An 18953-nucleotide genomic window follows, 5' to 3' on the forward strand; every position below is an offset into this window, starting at 1 on the left:
AATTTTGTTTCACAGATATTTAGTGAAAAAGGAGCAGTTTAACTGTTTTGACAGGAGGACTTGTCCATACTCTGTAAATTGAGGTTCATCAATACTCAAAAGAGTCAAGTTTGGAATAGTAAGAAAAGTCCTATAAAGAAGAAAAAGAAAAAAAAAACTGTGCAACATCCTGTGTCGCAGTTTCCCACCTTTGAATTAGAAGTAGTGATTTTTAACATTTATGTCAAGGGCATACTGTAGGAATCCATGAGATAATGTCTAAAAAAACACTTTGATATTACTAGGGAAAGAGTCATATATAACCTCAGGATATATTCGAAATGACACCTCTACAAGGAATCATTGTGATCATTAAGATTCACTAAAAGTCTTCAGAGGTCCTTATAAGTTAGAGAATAATTGAGTTCAAGATGCAGAATCTTAAAAAAAAAAAGTCTTCTTTTGCAGATAACTTTAAAAGTCACCCACTGAAGTATAAACTGGAATAAATTTTATGGAAGATAGTTCAGAAATCTATGTGTAAAAAGTGTTGAAATGAGCATATCATTTTATTCAGGAATTTATTCTGAATGTTAATTATTATATTTTAGCACTTTTGAAGTTCATGAAAACTTGGGCAAAAAAACATTATAGGTTCCCATTAATAGGGAGTTTGCTATGTAACTGGCCATTCATATAATAGAGTGTACTAAAACCAACAAAAAGAATGAGGTGGGCATAAACATGCATATAATCTGTATTTATCCAAAACAGTATTGAGAAAATATATGAGAGCTCACATAACTTACTAAAATATAAATAGTGCTTATACACAAGTAGGGATATTATGAAACTTCCCTCCTCTTTTTTGTTTTTTGAATTTTTTATACAGTAAGAATGTATTGCTTATAGATTCAGGAAAACAATGAACATTTTCATTTTTCAAAACAAAAGCAATTCACTCCTCATTCTTTCTTTTTTCTTGTGATTGCTTTTGCTTCTTGAAGGGTTATTTATTTCCATACATACAAGTCCTTCCATTCCGATACAGTCCTTAGGGTCCTTCTTCTGTCTCTGAGAGCCCTGGCATGTGGTTGTCCCAGGCTAGTGGCTTGGCTTTGCTCTTGTCCCAGCTTCTCTCCTCCTAAGGAGGACTTAGCCACACCCACAACTAATAATTTCTGATTCTGCATATAGAGGGAGGTTTTCACTCCTTTGCTTAATTTTTGAATCTCAAAGTTGTTGCCATGTATCAAGAGGTCTGAGAACTATAAGTAAGAAGTCAGGGCTCATTCAAAGGCAGCTTGGAAATTTCCTTTGGCTCCCATATTGGTTAATTCTGTTCATATTAATGTCCTCTGGACACCCTTCTCCGCTAAGTCACAGCTTTCTGAAATTCAATCAACCTGCTCCTGAAGCTCTGCTGAGTCTGGGGGGGCTCCTGAGGGGGGCCCCCTGGCTCTAACAGCATTTCATGCTGAAAGCAGGGGCTCCACTTGCAAGAGATGTGGGTGTAGGCTTCTTAGGGAGGGTACCCCTTCCACAGAAGGGGCGACCTGGTGTGTTGCACATGCACAAAACATCTAGATGAGTAATGAGATACCCAAATGGCTGGAAGTGCAACAGATTTCTTCGTTAACCATATTTCTGGCTCTTGTTTATGTTTCTGGTTTGATTTTTCCGTTTATATATTTTAAAGTCAAGTCTTAAAGATAGGTTCCTGAAGATAATTTGCTGTTTTATTGTTTACCTCTGGTTGTTAATTTAGTGACTGAGGGAAAAATGGGGCCATTATGGAGCCCAAAGCCTCTGCCTAACACATATGTAATAACTCTCATGCCCAGAATGGATCTGCCTTGCAGGGGAACGCTCGGCTGTTACTCCTTTAGTTCAAATATAGAGTAGTCACCAGGGAAGCTTGGAGACCCAGGTGCTAGTTTTATCATTGCCGCTGCTATGAGGTTTTATTTATTACTTGGCATGGAGTCTGCATATTTGTTTGGACATTAAATGGCAATAGAATATAAATATTACCTTCCTAATATCTGCATTTCTTTTTATTCCCAGTCAGAATGACATCATGTCACACAACCATTAAAAAAAGGAAATTAAAACCCCAGAAATATGTTAAAGCACCACAGTGAGTCGCTAAGCTATAAAAATGGGAACTCTGCAAGTTCGAGTTGGAAGGGGACCCGGGGCACTTTTTCCTGGTGTTTGGGAACTTAGCTCTCCAGCTTCGTATTTCCATTGTTTCCAAGAATAAGTATTCAAGAAGTTGAGCAGGACGGGAGGGAGGAGTGATTTCCTTACAGGGAAGCTCTGAACAGACAAAATCAATTTTCATAACTGAGAATATATCTGTGTTGACTATAGGATTTTAATTTGCAAATAAATCCCCCCCCCCCGAAAGAGTTTTCTTTACTTGATGTGTTTGCAAAGTGAATTTTCTTTAAAAACCAAAAAGGACTCATGAAAATTGGGTCAGAATTTACTCATTACTAGATGTTTTAAATTGAATTTGGTAATCTCATGATTGGCATTAGGCATTAAATCTAGTTGTGTTATCTAAATTTTCTTTGCGTATAGCATTTCATGCTGCATGAACATTTGGACATTGTAGAAATAGTTTTGTATAACCAGTGCTTTTCTGGTATGGCCAGCACCTGGGGTAAAGCCTATGAGAAAGGCATAACAGAGATTGGTTCGGAGTGGAAAGTTACTGGGTTCCTTTAGGGAATTCTGAGATGAGGAGCTTTGGAAGGCACCTAAAGTCAGTTATAAGCAGTCCCAATGCAGTCAGATGAAATGGTTTGATTTTTTTTTAACCAGTTAATTAACTTTTTTTTCCCCAAAAGAAATATCTTTGATGCAGTTGGATGCCAACCCTGGGAGTGTAGCACATACATCCTAGCACTGTCCCTATCCCAGTATAGCATAGAGCTGTAGGCCAGCGAACCCTCCTCAATCTTGGCTGAAGCATCTGTCCCTGCAAGCTTGCTCTCCTGTTGAGGAGCATCTGACCTTGCTTATAATATGTTTGCAGAGAGGTGTCAGGCTTGCACACATATGTTGAGAACAGCTCTCTCAGACCCTACCAAGCTAATTCAGTAAATATCTACGAGTGAATAAGTTTGAAGGGGTCAGTGGAATACATTTTGAATTCAATTGTCTGTGGTTCCCAGACAGCTTGATCATTGTTTAAATTCATGTTCCCTTAAAATCTCATGTAAGCCTAGTGAAGCTTTGTTAGAAGAACAAGTGGAGATTATAGCTGAGGAAGACAAGATGGTGGACTTTTGGGTGGACTTTCGAGCAGGACAGGAAGCCTGGCTGGGCATCTGCTCTGGGCTCCAACTCTGCAGTGGAAGTATTTCAGCCATGCTTTGGGGTTGAATTAGGCCACTTTTAAGGGCTTTTTATACTGGGTTTGAACCTAGGGTTGCTTTACCGCTGAATTAAAGGCTTATGATGTTGGGACACATAACAGCTAGTTCCCACAAATGCACAGTAGTAGGTACTACAGGTGATTATTGAATAAATGGATAATCCAGCGTCTTTGGGAGTTTTAAATGCATGCCTTGGTGCCATTGTATTCTGAGGATTTAAATATCAAGTCTTTTCTATTTGGTATAAAGAATTGTTGAGAACCTCTGAGCCTGCCTTCTTCTGTTCGTCTCAAACTGCTTCAGGATGATACCGTCTCCAGAGCTGGTGGATGAGGTGTTTGGAAGTACCAGCTTCACAAGCTGTTTTGATCATTCCACTGCTTTTGAAGTTTACAATTTCATCTTTTTTTTTTTTAACCTAAGATGTTCATGCTTCTTTATTTGTGGTTAATTACACTCAATTAGTTTCTTTCTTTCTCTACCAGATTCTTGGAATTGTCCAAAGTTTGAAGGGAAAAAAATTGATTAATCCCCTTTCTACGGGGTCCCCGGAGCCCTGTGCTTGAGTACAATGAGGTCACTTTGTTGAAGAATTAACTTTATATTACATTCTTGCAGAGTAGATGTATGTCCCTAAGGTATGACTAGCCCACTGATGAAATAAATATACCATTCTTTATGATTCCTCCCCATTACCCTCTGCTGAGTTTCAGAGAGTTTATGAATAGTCACATATTTATACAACTGGCCAAGAGTATACTACTTATTTTTCTTATGGTCTGTAATAACCTATGCAAGGTTATTAAAGGGTATACAGACCCCTTTTAAGACACAGTTTCTTATGTCATTACTTTATACAAGCAGGTCAAATTCCATCTCAGCAACAATCTCTTGCTTTTAACCTTTTTTTTCTGATTATAAAACTAATATATGTTCATTGTGCAAAACAGAAAATGCACAGCACAGAGAGGAGGAGGGAAAGCACTTTGAGACAGGAGACTTAGAAACTACTTAAAAACAACTAATGTTCAGCAGTTTCCACACTGGCACTGTGGAATGTTCATTAACAAAGTAACCGAAACATGCATATGTCCCTGAAATTTATTTTTTAACCTAGCAATACTTATATGGCAGTAAATAATATTTTCTCCCATGATGCTGAGGACTGTATATAATATTCCATTCCATTCTGTTGCATTATATTCTGTTACATCATATTCTACTCCATCATGTTCTGTTCTGCCTCATATTCTATTCCATTCCCCTTCCAAGATATTTAATCATTTTCAAGGGAGAGTACTGTGTGTGTGTGTGTGTTCTTAATGAGTGACAACCTTTATTAGCTGGCCCCTCCCACTCAGCAATTGGTTTAATTATTTTCTCTAGTCAATGCAATCACAGAAATCTTCAGGTTCCTTTGAATTGAGAACACTGTGCTTTGTCTCGCGTATCTTTAGTGTTAGTGTTGTCTGCAGCATGGGACAATCCCATTGTCACATTCAATATCGGAATTGAATGCAGTTCAACATACTTAAAAATATGAGCAGAAAGCAAATCATAAAGGCATGAGAAATAAATTAGAAGCCTTTGTCTCACTATTTAAAATATCTTCTCTTTTCTAGCATGCTTCCATAAAGTAGATGCTTATTTTTCTTTGAATAATGAGTTTAATATGTCTAATTCAATTACTCTTTGTGCCAGCAGAATGGCCTCTCCTCAACTATTCAGCTATTAGTTCCATATGATATTTGAATTGATTCCTTTAATTGCTGATACTAAGTGCCAGTCATTCTGCTGTGAGGTGGACTTATAGGCAGAAAATCCCATCCTTCCCCCAATAGATCAGCCTTTCAATTAACAACCACGAGCTTCTAGACACAATTGAAATTCATTTTGAAAACGATAGAAGGGGTGGGTCAGCCATTCAAATTTTATTGGTGGCTTAAGGTGAAAAAATAAAGCCAAGATTTGGAATTCTTAAGATGCTAAATTATGTTTTTCTGTATACTAAAATTATACATTTCATTGTCTAAAGCTATTATTTATGATAAAACATTTGGGTTGGCAATTAGCATTATGGGTGGAGGATGGATATGATAAATAACTTAAACCTTGGTGCTCATTCCTGTCTCTTGTGCATTTCTTGATTAAATACTAAGATTTTTATGAGTAACAGCTTCCCCGCATAACAAGTTCTGTGGCTTTTTCTCTACAAGTCTAATTTGAAAAAAAGGATTCTTCTCAAGGGTTTAGAAAGTAATTCATAAAATAGGAGGAATAATAAATATTGTGCCTTAATCCTATACTAGTAGAGAGAGGTTTGCTACACCTGGGTGTAATTTTAGTTAATTTCCACAAGAGACAGGTTGAAAGTTTACTGTTTGGAGAGGGAGGAGGGTTGGCTGAATCTCATACTTGCAAAAATGATTACATTATCCTAAATGAAAATGCAACTCTATTAACTACTTCAATAAGCATTGCATCTGGGAAAAAATCTTTTTAATAAAAAGTTATTTGAAGTTCACTACAACTTAAAATATACAAGTGAGGAAAAAGTACTTACTCTGATTTATGTGTCTTTTGGAGGTGTAATTATTGGCTTTTTACTCACCTATGTAAAACAATGTACTTTTGTAAATGGATTTCTGGCCACTTTATGCAGCCTTTTTTTTTTCTTCTTTTTTTTTTCTTACATAAAAAGTAAGCACTGTCAATCAAGGAATTTTAAGGTTTATTTCCTCTTTAGAAATGATTGATAGCCTTTTAGATTTACAAGTTGACAAGTTAAAGGGTTCTATTGGTATAATTATGTACTAAATTCACAGTCTTTCAATTTAAATGTCCTTTTAAAACCACAAGATTATCATACCTGTATTTTGAAAAGTGGGCCAGTCAGTTTGGGTTGGTATACAAATTGCTTCCATTAGCCTTGGGACCTATTTGAATTTAATACAGTTTTTTTTTTTCTTTTTTTAAGTTGTAGTAGTAGGAATCTTACTCTTAAAATTTAGGTTAATGGAAATGCATTTTAAGTAAAGCATATGGTTAACTTGTTTTTTAATGTATAGCTAAATGTCAGAACTATAAAGACAGTCCTTTATTCAGTAAGGAAGAAAATATACAGTTGAATACTTTGGTTCACTGAAAAAAAAAGAAAATTTTAAAAACCTACCCACCCATTACTAAGAGGGTACCAGGAGTAGAAATAAGAGACAGAACTGCCATCTTTTTATCTTTTTTATTTTCTCAGATGAGATAGGTCACAGGTAGTCCCCAATGCAGTGAGAAATTTGGAAGACAATAGGCCAGATTCACTTTGTATTGTGTTTAATTCAGGAGACTGTAGTCAATAGAGGCACAAAGGGGCCTGTTGTCTACAAATCTTATTACAGTTTGCTCTTCTTTTAATCTAAGAATTGTTCTTGGAATCTCAGCTACTCTTAAGTTAATTCCAATACTGGCAAATGGCCTGTCATTTTGGTTGTGAAGGTTAGGAAGCAAGAGCATGTTCCTTCCATATCTCTCCCTTCGCAGACCCTATCAAGGGTCTTAGAAGACCCACTACTCTCCTACACCCTTGTGTACCCACCCGCCCCCTAGTGCACAGAAGGGGCTGAGATAATGTACCAACTGAGGTCTGTAAGAGATTGTGCGGCCAGGCTGATGCTTTTCATTCTGCTGTTTACAATGTGTAGTAACCCCAGACAGGTCATTGACCTGAGCTTCTGAACTGAACCAATCCTAAAACCTCACCTCAAATACCACCTACTTTCTCTTTATGATAATGGAAGGAATATAGAATTTGGCCAGATCAGGGTTCAAGACCTGCAGAAGTGTTCTTTTGGGAAAGACACTCCACAGAGGTAGATGGTGGAAATTGCTCCACAAAGATCATCCATCTGATTGTTATATGATTTAATTCAAGAGTATCAATTAAGTTTTTTACTTTCCGGTTATTTCCACACCGTCTGTGTTGCAAATCATGCTCTGTTTTATTTCCTGAAAATGTTCTAATGGTGTGACTTTTTCTCTGCAGCACTCAATGAACCCACCATTGATTACGGCTTCCAGAGGTTACAGAAGGTCATTCCACGGCACCCTGGTGACCCTGAGCGCTTGCCAAAGGTCAGGAAACCTCCTCTTTGGGTTATGGGTTCTGAAAAGTTGGATTCCAGTGAGTGGCATAAACAAACAAACAAACAAAAACTCTGTCAAAGATTAAAATTAGTTCATAGATTATTTGCTCATGTTTTTGTGCTTTGTGGATTTGGTGCTAACAGGAAAACAATGATAAATGTAGCACTATGTGCCATGCACTGATATGCTTATTTTAATATATATTATGTCCTTTCATCCTCTCAAGAACCCTCTGAGGTTGGTACTATTACCTCTCACTCCTATTTTAAGGAAGACAGTTTACCCAAGATCCTGCAGCATTTAAATTGCTAAACTATGATTCACACCTACAAGCCTGGTTCCAGACTTTGTGCTGAAGAAATGCTCTATCACCTTATTTCTCAAAAGAAACCAACACCAAATTTTTACCATGAGGATCTGTGTTCTTCCTAGTGAGGGTAAAAGAGCTCCAAAGAAAAAATGTTAGGAGATCTTAAAGCTGGACAAACAAAACAGCCCCCTGTGGCATTTTGCCTACTTGGGAAATAAAGCACAAAGATGTGAGAAATTCAGCAAAAGTTCAAGACAGAGTAGTAGATGTCATACCATGATACGTTGCTATTGTCAATGCAGAAAAAAATGAATTGGCCTCTATTGACAATTGTGTTCCTGTTGCAAAAGTTGGGGGTATTCCTGTTTCTGTACCTGAGAAGTTGGGCCTTATGTGGGAGGGATTTACAAATACAACTGTTCAGAACTGAAAAGAATGGGTACATTTCATGAAAATGTAAAGTTCTGCAAGGACTCAGAGGAGACAAGAGTTAAGTGCTAAAGAAATGGAAAATTAGTGGGGCTGCCCCTCACTGTGTACTGATGGCACAGTGAAGTCCCATTTGTGACACAGGTGAAAAAGATCAAACTGGATGGAGGAGTGGAGAAGCCCTTTGCTTGCTACCATCACTCTAGAAATGTGGCACTTCTTGGTCAATGTATCCTCATTAAACTCTTGGAACAAGGATGCTGGTTCTTTAGTCAGTAAAGCTCCTAAATCCTCATTGCCTATCCTACCCGTATGCCGGCTGCACTTGAAGGCAAAACCACCTGTCAGAACAGGTCCTGACCAGCATTCACCTGCCCCTCAAATCCTGGTGCAGACATGGTAGGGCAGGGTGAGCAGAGGCATACCTGGCCAAAGCTGGAAGGATGGAGACTGGCAGAGGGGTCTTGTCTTCAACCTCCACCTCATGGGGAGAAGGACTCAGCTTTCGGGCTCAGCCTTCAGCTTTCTGGCAAAGGTTACCAAGGTGAACTTTACCAAAGTGCTATTCACTTGGGTAAAAACTTTTTGAAAGGGCTTCTCCCAGGGAAGGAATCATATGATGTGTCCACATGTTCACGTCTTTGTCTATGAAAGTGGCCCTCCCTTCCCTCTCCACCTGAATTAACTAGTCTGCTCGTAATAGCGAATGGCAGCCTCCTACCACAGCATAGATGTTCCATGGAGAGGTTTATCTTCAGGTGCCTGTGTCTGGCAAGAATGTGGCTCCCAGGCATTTCCTGAGGTGGTAATGTAGGACAATAACATACATGATCTGTCTACCCAATGGTCAGTGCCTTGGCTGTTGTAGTGGCTGAACAGGGACAAAGGCACAATGTCAGTTTCTTTCCATTGTTTTTATTTGGGAAACACCCTCACTCCATGGTTAGCATTTGGTTAGCATCTGGGTCCTCTGGAAGAGCTGAGGGCATAAACATCAGGGTCATGTTGGACAAGGTGGAACTCAGACCTTGGCCACTTGCTTTCTAGGCACCCAGGGTTAAATTTTTTACCTTTCTTTGCCTTCATTTCCTCACCTGTCAAATGGGGATGGTGCTATCTCCTGCCTTGTCAGATTATTTTAAGCACTTACTTAGCACTCAACAGAAAATAGCTAGGATTATTTGCCAGTCAAGTAGAACTCTTGCTTCTGAGAGCTCTTCTACCCAATCTCTGCAGAGCAGGAGCTTAAATTCTTTGAGCAGTTGATTATTTTGTGATTTATCTTCTGTGCCTCAGTTTCTTCCTCTAAACATGGTAATCATAATCATGCGAACTTCATAGGATCTCATAAGGATAAAAAGAGGCAATCCCACACATGCTATCAATTAGAGTATTGGCCCTATAGTTGCCACTCTAAAAATATATATTGAAAAAAAATATGTATTGAAAGGAGACAAATCTGGTTTAATGGTTGAGTTCTAAAGAAGTCAGATTTTTTTAAAAAAATAGATTGGTAAGGTAAGAGGAGATACAGGAATATGGGGTTGAGTTTTGTGTACTTACTTTTGAAAACATTTTTATAGTTGCACATCATGTTCAGAAATGTTGGACAAATAGCATAGGCACGTGACACTTCGTCCCTGGTGGCCTGATGGTGAAGTGCTCAGCCCTTTTTTCCTGGGTTTGGGAAGAGTAATCAAGGACACAATGGATTTGTGTGTTAAGGAAACACTCCGCAGCTTGCATCTAGCCGCTTGACCATGCAAGGACTGTGGCCAGAGCCTACCCCAGGAAGCTCTCAGTGTGACTCAGAGCAGAGAAGCTGTCTTCTTGGCTCCAAATGTAAAGGTGGAGCAAGAGTTCAAGGGCAGGGTCAGGAAGTGGCGGATGGAGCCAGCACAAGGTATTCCTGTGGACTTGGGAGATTTATACTCCCACTGTCCATTGTTAGGGGGACAAAAATGGGCCCCGCCTTTCTCAGAATCCTGGTCAGTGTTTGTCAAACAGGAGTGTTTCAGTGAGCCATGGACCACACACCTTAAAAAACAAACTCCACTTTATTAAACCCATGTGTTTGTGAATAGACAAAGCTAGATTCATACAACCACCCACATATTCTGTCAAATGAAACTGCGCCAAAGACCAAGCAGACAGCTCTCTATAATAATATGCCTTTGTATACAGGCTTGTGCTTTTTCAAAGAACTTGGGCATGCTTTGTTTTATTGGAGCCCCTCTTCTGAGAAAAAAATAGAAGAGCAGACATCATCCCCATTTACCAAATGAGGAAACAGGAGCATGCCGAGACCTTTTCTGTAAATTATTTTGTCTTCGGAAGTCACCATCAGTGATAGTTGCTGTACACACATATTTAAAATACTATAATTATGCTTACCCTAGATGGTTTTTTTTGGGTTTCCTTTTTCATGTGCACATGAAGAAGGGCGGGTTAAGGTTTTCAAATCATGGCATTCTGTTTTGTTTCACCCAGACTTGCCTTCTTCTCTGGTTCCTGGCATGTGACTTTGGGGTCATGTTTGACTTTTCTTACAATGTAGAGGTGAGGGGGATGGGGATATTGGTCCATCAGAAACTGTGCGATGCTGACGGCTGCAGTGATGCAATTCAGAAATGTTGAGCAAGGAGCTCTGGGTTTTGAAGGCCAGAGGTATCTCCGTTCAGTTGGCCAGCCATCCTCATAAGTGGTCTCTGAGCCTGAGCTCACAGGCAATGAGAGTGAACCTTGAGATTACCCAGCATTCCATGTGTTAGCTGGGAATCCTGGGTTTGTTTACTTCATGCTTATTTTGAGCCTAGCATTGCTTTATCAAGGCTTTTGCAGAGCATAGAGGCCAAGAGAGTGGGCTCTTGAGCCAGACAGCTGCAGATTTTGGAAAGCAAATGCGTGCAACTACCAAGCCTCAGTTTCTCCTCTGTAAAGCTGCCCCATAGCATTGTTTTTAGGAGCCAATGAGAAAACGTATGCAAAGAGCCCAAGGACCCGGTCTGACTCTTAGCTTATCCTCTCTCTGGCTTTGACAATGTAATAGCAAGTCTCCAGACCTCTTGGCTGCTCTGATCTCCTCTGTGGAATTGCCCACCACACTGAATTCCCAATTTTGCTTCAGATTCCATAATCTAAATAATTACGCCTGGAGGTGATTAGCTTCCCTCACCTCTTCCTCCCCAGCCCTACCTCCCATTCTATTTAGAGTCTCAGCAGTTTCTGTCATCCCTCCATGGAGAGGGACTGGCATGGGAACCTACCCAGGCCAAAGATATTTTTCTCCAAGAACTGGTTCCTCTTTTAGAGAAAATAAAGCAGTTTGAACAAAGTAACAAAGGCTGTATTTGTGTATTTTGCTTTATGGAGCTGAAAATATCTGGTAAATTGATCCAGTGGGAGTAATAAATACACATTACTTTATCTTGTTCTTCATGTCCTATACCCCTGAGCCTTGATAGAACAACACCACTTAATAGACTTAAAAAAGAGTAATTACACTCATTGGTTGTGTGATTTTTCAGCCCTTCCAGCCCTGCCTGACCTTCTAATTTAGCTCACCGTGTCTAACTAATGCATTTATATTCATCTTTTATGAAGCATATATGGTACAGAATTGACTGGAGAGTCTTTCTCAAGCTGTCCTCCCAGGTCCCCAATCTGGTTAGTAGTAAGGAGACTGGGAGCTATCCATCTCTATACGTCCCCATGCAGAGATAACACGGATATGGGACTTGAAGCATTTTTTATCCTTTATGAAACATAATAAAAAGTATTTATTACAGTTTTACTTTAAAGCTTTTATACATTCTAGCATTATTTACAGCTAAATATGCAGGCAAAAGATGCGAGTGTTTTAAAAATGATTACTGTTAATGTTTCTGCTTGTCAGAAGTGCTTAAATTTTCCTGCACTTTGTCTAAAAACTTGGTACTGTTGCCTTTTAAGAACAACACATTTAAAAGATCTTGCAAGTCAGATTTGCAAACACTGCTGACAGTTTGTGATGAATGATATTGCAAAATTTGCAAGATGTTTGTCATTTCGCACAGCCGACATATTAAGGAACAGGATTAAGAAACTCGAAACCCCTACGGAAAACAACCATCCCAAACAAACCCCAGCCAAACCTTGAACCCAGAGAGCACACCAGAATCTCTCACCCGGGTTTTCTCTCCCAACTTCCCTCTCAGCTAGTGGAACCCAATTGTTCTCAGTGCATTTTCTCTCACCATATGGTCTCCTCATTACCATACACTAAGAGTCCATATGGGAAACTTGTGAAATGAACTGTATTCATTTTAACTGCCAGATGAGCAGCCTTTTGCTTTGCAAGCCTTGCTTAAGTCATCTGCTGTCTTCATGTTGTTATGGCAACACGGCACCAATAAAAAATTCTAATCTACTGTAAGTGATCACAGTATTTTAAGTGCTTGCCTGTAACTGCCCTCAAAGGGGCAGAGGCAGGAGGGCTTCTATTTATCCAAGGAGCTAAGGGTTGTTGCTCATTCCAGCAGGTGTCAGAGAAGAAGCTACCGAGATGGGGGTGGCCGGGGATTGGATGTGGATTGTCAGGGAGGAAGATTGCAGAGGGACAGATTGCAGGAAGGATGGATTGTAGGCCCGTTGGGTGGGTCAGAAAGCACACTGAATGTCAAACACCATAGTCGCTCTGGCAGACCCGCCACTCTGCAGGTGACACGGAGCCCGCCATGAATAAAACTCAAGGTTGGGGACCCCCGAGGCAGCGAGTGCTCATAGTAGCCTCTCCTTCACTGACATTCGCAAACCTCAGTCGCCATGAAGCTGCTGTACATGGGAATTAGTCATTTCAAACACCAGGCTAATTAAGAGTCCCTTAAAGTAATGGAAGAAGGCAGCAACATCCTTAACTATAAATCATTTTCACCTCCGCGGGCCACATGATATGTTGCCTCTCTGTCGCTCTATCTGTATTGAAAGTGAATGTTTATAGTCTCAGTTCATCAGTTCACATTAGCCTCATGCTGAATATTTAAACACAGAACAATTTGAACACACCATGAAGGAAGACAGTGACTGCACTTTCATTTGGAACAGCAAGGGCTCATCTAATAATAATTTAGTAAATCAGCCATTTAGTGGCTCAGTTGTGCGCTGCATCGTGCCAAATATTATTCAGTTCAACTGTACACTTGCAAAATTGAAATTCAGACTCCACTCACAGGCACTGTTTTTGCTCCGAGGAGAGACGGGACCCAAAATCACCTTCCCTAAAGAGCGTTCCGGTGTAGCGATTTATCATAAATACAGAGCTGGGGCAAAATAAAACCAGAGTCGGCTGTATACAATGTATTCTAATTATGCTTTTATTGTTTTAGTCTTTATGCAAAGACGATCAGTAATTCAAAATCTGCAGTTGCATAAGTGAAAATACAAATAAGAAATCTCTGCCTAACCACATTGCCCCCTAGCAGAAAAAGGGGGTGACTAAGGGTTTCAAGAAGGGATAAAGAAAAACCCTGCATCCTCGTTTTCCACACGGTGACGTGTCTTCTCTCTGTCTCTTCTCTTCTCTCTCTCTCCCTCCCCCACCCTCTCTCTCTTTCATCATCTGTATTTATTTATTTACCTTTTAAATTTAAGGAACCACTATCAATAATACATCCAGAAATGAGAGTGACCCTGTTCAAAAACACAGAAACAAATGCAAATGTTATGGTATATTCAGCTCTTGGAAAATATGCACTCGAGTTCGATTCCAGGAAACATTCTGTGTTTTTGTCAAAAACACAAAGTATGGAATGCGGTCCATTTCCCCCTCCCTCTTCTACAGCTGCCAGAAAACTTACAGGCAAATTCCATCTCCTTATTTTGATAATGTGCTCAGTTTAGGAGCTTGGTAGCCACTCACACTTATACCACTTTTATCAGGGGAGGTAAACCCAGAATTGTGCACCCCTGGAATTGTATATGCTGTCCTCTGTGTGTGTGTGTGTGTGTGTGTGTGTAATGCACATGTTTTACATATTTTTTTTTTCCTGGGAAAAGAAGTTGTAGCATCACTAAAAGGTCCCCTGGTCCCTGCAAAATAATAATTCTTACTTCCTTAGATTATTTAATGTTTAATTGTCTTATTTTATAGTAAATTATTTGTCCTGTTATTACTGTATCATGCCCATTTTAGAGATGAGGAAACAGGTTCAGAAAAGTTCAGAGCTGTTTATGCAGCTAGAAAATAGAAATTACAGAGGGGGGTGGTGGTGCATGTCTATAATCCTAGAGGCTCAGGAGGCTGAAGCAGGAGAATTACAAGTTCAAAGCCAGCCTCAACAACTCAGAAGCCCTCAGCAACTTAGCAAGACCCTGTCTCAATATAAAAAAATAAAAAAGGGGTAGGGATGTTGCTCAGTGGTTAAGCATCCCTGGGTTCAATTCCCCAGGACACGCCCCCCCTCAAAAAAAAAGAAAGAAAAGAAAAAAGAAATTACTGTCTCATTATACTTCCTCACCATTTGTCCATGCAGAATCTTCTACAGTGTTCTGCAAATGGAATTACATCTCAAACATAACACTCAAGACACGCCATCCACATCGACTACAAGAATGTTCATATTTGCCAAACTTCTTTGGAATATAACCAGGGCTTATCAAAATGCGGCTGGCTGTTGCTTGCTGAGCACTAACTGTAGGTAATCTCCTGCACAGGGTGCTGGGGTGCCAGATTAATCCTGTTTTACCTATGAGGAAATGGAGGCGTGTGTTTGCACTTTGTAGAAGTGGCAGAGCAAGGACTGCAGCCAAGTCCATGGGGCTCTGGAGCCAGCGCCAGTATCCCAAGCACAGCCTCCTAAGATGAAGCAAAAAGAATTTTAAGGAGAGACAATTTTGCAAACTAATCTCAAAATCCCTCAAGCTTGGTTGGGAGGAGGAGGAAGTGGTAGCATTGACTGAGGTTAGCTCACAAATGGCTGAGCTAGGCGAAAGTAGCAGCAAGAATTAAAAACACACACAGACAAACCTTGGAGATCGCTCTTTTTCTCTTTAGCTGCAGAGTCATTGTGGTGGGAAATTCTAAGAACACTTCTCCAACAGCTGAGCTCTGGAACTCTTTCAAGTTCTTTTTTAGCACTGAGCTCTTGATGAGGAGGATTCAATGTAACCTACTTCATATCACACTGGGTGTACAGAGGCATTGAATGTAATTACTCGTGAGTTTAAGAAGAAGTAACAGGAAGAACAGGGGCAAACTCATTTCCACTTCCCAGCCATCCAACATCCGCCTCTTAAAGACGAAAACCCTTAGGAGTAGAGATGCTGCAATGGCTGAAGCTTTGCTCATAGTATCTGCCCTGAGTAACACTTCAATTAAGCATTTAAATAGTAAGTACCGAACCCCAGCAGTCTTGAGCCAGTGAATTTTAATTGCAGCTGCACCCAAGACCATCTGTAAAGCCCTGGGAGTCATGCTTTACAGATATCATTCACCTGGAGGTACATGTAATAACCAATGATGTGCAACAATTTAAGAAACAAAAGCAAACGCTTATTTATTTATTTATTCTCTGAATGTGCTTCAAGTGTAGTATAATTCTAGCAGGACTCATACTGCTTATTCATAACTGTAGTAGGTGTCCACAAACAGAAATGGACACATACATTTTTCCACACACCCGCCAGTCACATGCATCTACATGCACATATGTACAGCTGACTAATTCACCTCTGTGTGTACTCGGAGATCCTACTTTCTGCCTTGCCCCAGGGAAAGGGAAGCCTTGGCCAAAAGACAAAGAGAAACAGAAGTAGTTAATTTGGGGCTTTTTTTCCTCCCCCTTTTCTTTTCTGAACATCCAGGCTTTGGTGACTTAAAGGTGACTTAAAAGATTTTCAAGGGTAATTTTGACTCGAGGCAGTTTTTGTTTCATGTGCTGACTTTACAACCTACCCCTGAAAAAGGCGCCTCTGTCCAGAGCTTTCTCTTTCAGCAGTCTTTTATCCTGATCAGAAAGTCGATTTCCAAGGCCACTCTGCAGGACCCAACCCAGAGCGTTGGTCTTAAACCAGGACAATGAATTGGAATAAGAAGAGCCGACCAAAGGTGACCGGGTTCAGCTCTGTACCACACGGAGGTCGTGCCTACGAGGGGGCAGACACCATTTTTCACTGAATTTGTGGCAGGAAGCACCCCAGGTTCCCATTCACCAATTACCATGCCACCATTTAGAGGAGAAGTCCAGGAGACCAAAAAGAGGAGGAGGAACGTTGTCCTAAAGTCTTCTCAGGAATACCTGGTTTCACAATTTATACTTAACTGCTGACACCTGAAAGCCGAACATTTTGGTAAAATGAATCAAGTTGTAATGTTTCTTTTATGAGATCCCCTTGCAGGAGAGGGAGGCTTGGCCCCTCATGGCGCCCAAGCTCCGTTATCCATCATAGCAAAGCCAGCTGTCCTAGCCAGCTTTTCAGAGGTCACCCAATCGAACCTGCAGCTCTTACAACTATATTATTGCTTACGGAACAGTAATTGAGGCACCAGATAAAAATTACCTGGTCTAATAGGCAGCGAACAATTTTCACTCAATAAAATTATAAGCCAAATCATTCATTTCATAACACTCTGGCTAATTTATTTGTTGACCTTTTAATATCCATAGCTCTTCAGTGGTATTAACTGCAACTCAGACAAAATCTCTTGTTCATTTCACTTTCATTGATTTTTTTTTTCCATTGAGGCAATAACAGCTGCTTGAAAACAGCCTTTTTCTTTCCACTGTAAAAGTCAATCATGTAAGTTGGTATGTCTTACGTTGATATGGCTGCGTTAGCTTACAACCTACTTTAATTTCACATGACCCTACACCATGTTTTTAACAAAGGCAGAGCTTTCTGGTGGATCTCCAGCCACACTGGGTGATGACACATAATGATATGTTTGAGAAATACGAGGGCTGTCATCTCATCTGAACATAAAATCAACTTTAAAATTAGAGGAGGACCAGAAGGCCCTCCTGCATTTTCTCTAGAATGCTTTTGAAGCCTTGGCCTCTGGTAATAACCACAGTAGACTTTCAAAATATTGAATCTCTCCCTTCTAGAAATTGCTACAGATTTTGATTGCGGTTTGAATCTTGCTTTTCTCTACAGACTGTAGACAAGGAGGCACTCGAGGATTCTGAAGGGCACCCACAGGTTCAGCTGACGCAAAATACTATGAAGTCTTTAGAATGCATGGTTATAAAATATAATTGTTACACATTTGGCATTTTATGCCTCCCTAGAAGTAACCACTTGCTACCTACACCTCCTCTGTGCTCCTTTCCATTTCAATTTACTCTAAAGTGGTCCTTAGCCATAATGAGAATGCCCCTTTCAACAGAAACATGCTTAATTATATCCATGCTAAATGTAAGTGACTCTTCTCAGTCACAGGGCTTCTGAGTAAAGATTGTTTAAAGTGTCACACTCCAGGCTTCTAATGATGTGCACTAAGCTCTATTTCAAGAAGTTCATATTACAAGAAGAATAAAAAATTTGGGGAATGTCTCGGAGGATCGGAAACTGAACAGTGAGTGCCCACGTGTTGTTTTGGTTTGTTTCCCTCTATCCCTCGCTGCCCTCATTATACTGATTTTTTAGAATGCAGAGTCCTAACAGTGTGGAATTTTCCATTTGGCTGAATAAACACAAAGGAAGTTAGGATATAAAACCACGCTCAGAAATACATCTTGGTACAACTGGCATTTATCACATTGTTCATCCAGCTCCGTGGGAAGTGGGCTACAAGAAACATCCAATCAGGTTTTCAGTGTTTGGGCTTTCCGGTCAGTAGTGCCACCCAAAGTTTCCAAAGCAAATGGGGGAAGAGGCAGGACTGAAATTCTGGTGAGCTGGGTGGGCACAGTGTAGGCCCCGCTGTAAACTCTGGGTGAGGAGGCCAGCGAAATCAATGCTGACTCCATTGATAGATGCTTATCTTCTCTAAATCAGGAGTGATTTTGCCACTCCACCATATTTTACGTTGCTGATATGTGGACTGCTGCATTTCCAGCCCCTGATAAGGCAAAGCAGATTGCTGATAAATAGGTGTCAGGGAAATTTGCAGTGACAATCAAGTATTGCATTTCTTTCTCAGGAATCACCCAACTCAACTTGACTTTGATAATTAATGCTTGTAGTTTTATCTTCTGTTTTATTCTACATCCCTCAGAACATTATTTTCCAGTTAGGTGAGCACAGGCCAAGCATGGATTGTCCTCTCAAATTATGGATCCAAACCTGAATTTAATTTTATGAGTTCCCAGAGTTTCAAAATCTGATTCTGATACTTGAGAATTAATGTCATGTTGGTAAATGGCATACACTGTCTTCGTGGGGGTAACCAGTGCATGCTGTGTGCAAAACAAAGTTCAGACCATCTCCCCTGTTCCTTTGGGTCAAGTTACTCAAAATATGAATTGGATTTACAAATGGATACAATAGTGGCCAATTAGACAACCTTCTCCTCCATCCTGGAGAGTTAGAAGCAGCCAGTGACTATGAGCTTATTGGCTGTATATTTGTGGTCAAAAGCTAAAAAGACTCCCGAGGATGGTGAATAGTCTTCAGAGATTTTATTATCATGAGATAGGAAGAGAGATGAGTTAGCTATGTCTGCATATTTGACACCATATGCTTAGTTCTCAAGGTGGCTTTCTGAGAATGTGTAAATACCTAAGTATTTT

General features: G+C 40.1%; 1 protein-coding gene across 10 annotated transcripts in view; it reads left to right on the forward strand.

Annotated features, from left to right (window-relative positions):
• Positions 1-18953, forward strand: part of Ebf1 (EBF transcription factor 1) — a 382353-nt gene that overhangs the window by 341119 nt on the left and 22281 nt on the right. For all 10 annotated transcript variants that reach the window (XM_027938660.3, XM_071612014.1, XM_071612015.1 and 7 more), the window contains one exon: positions 7405-7493. In XM_027938660.3, the coding sequence (XP_027794461.2) occupies positions 7405-7493 (89 nt within the window). The remainder of the gene's footprint in view (positions 1-7404; positions 7494-18953) is intronic.

Source organism: Marmota flaviventris, chromosome 5 (assembly GCF_047511675.1).
Source record: "Marmota flaviventris isolate mMarFla1 chromosome 5, mMarFla1.hap1, whole genome shotgun sequence".
Classification (NCBI taxonomy): domain Eukaryota; kingdom Metazoa; phylum Chordata; class Mammalia; order Rodentia; family Sciuridae; genus Marmota; species Marmota flaviventris.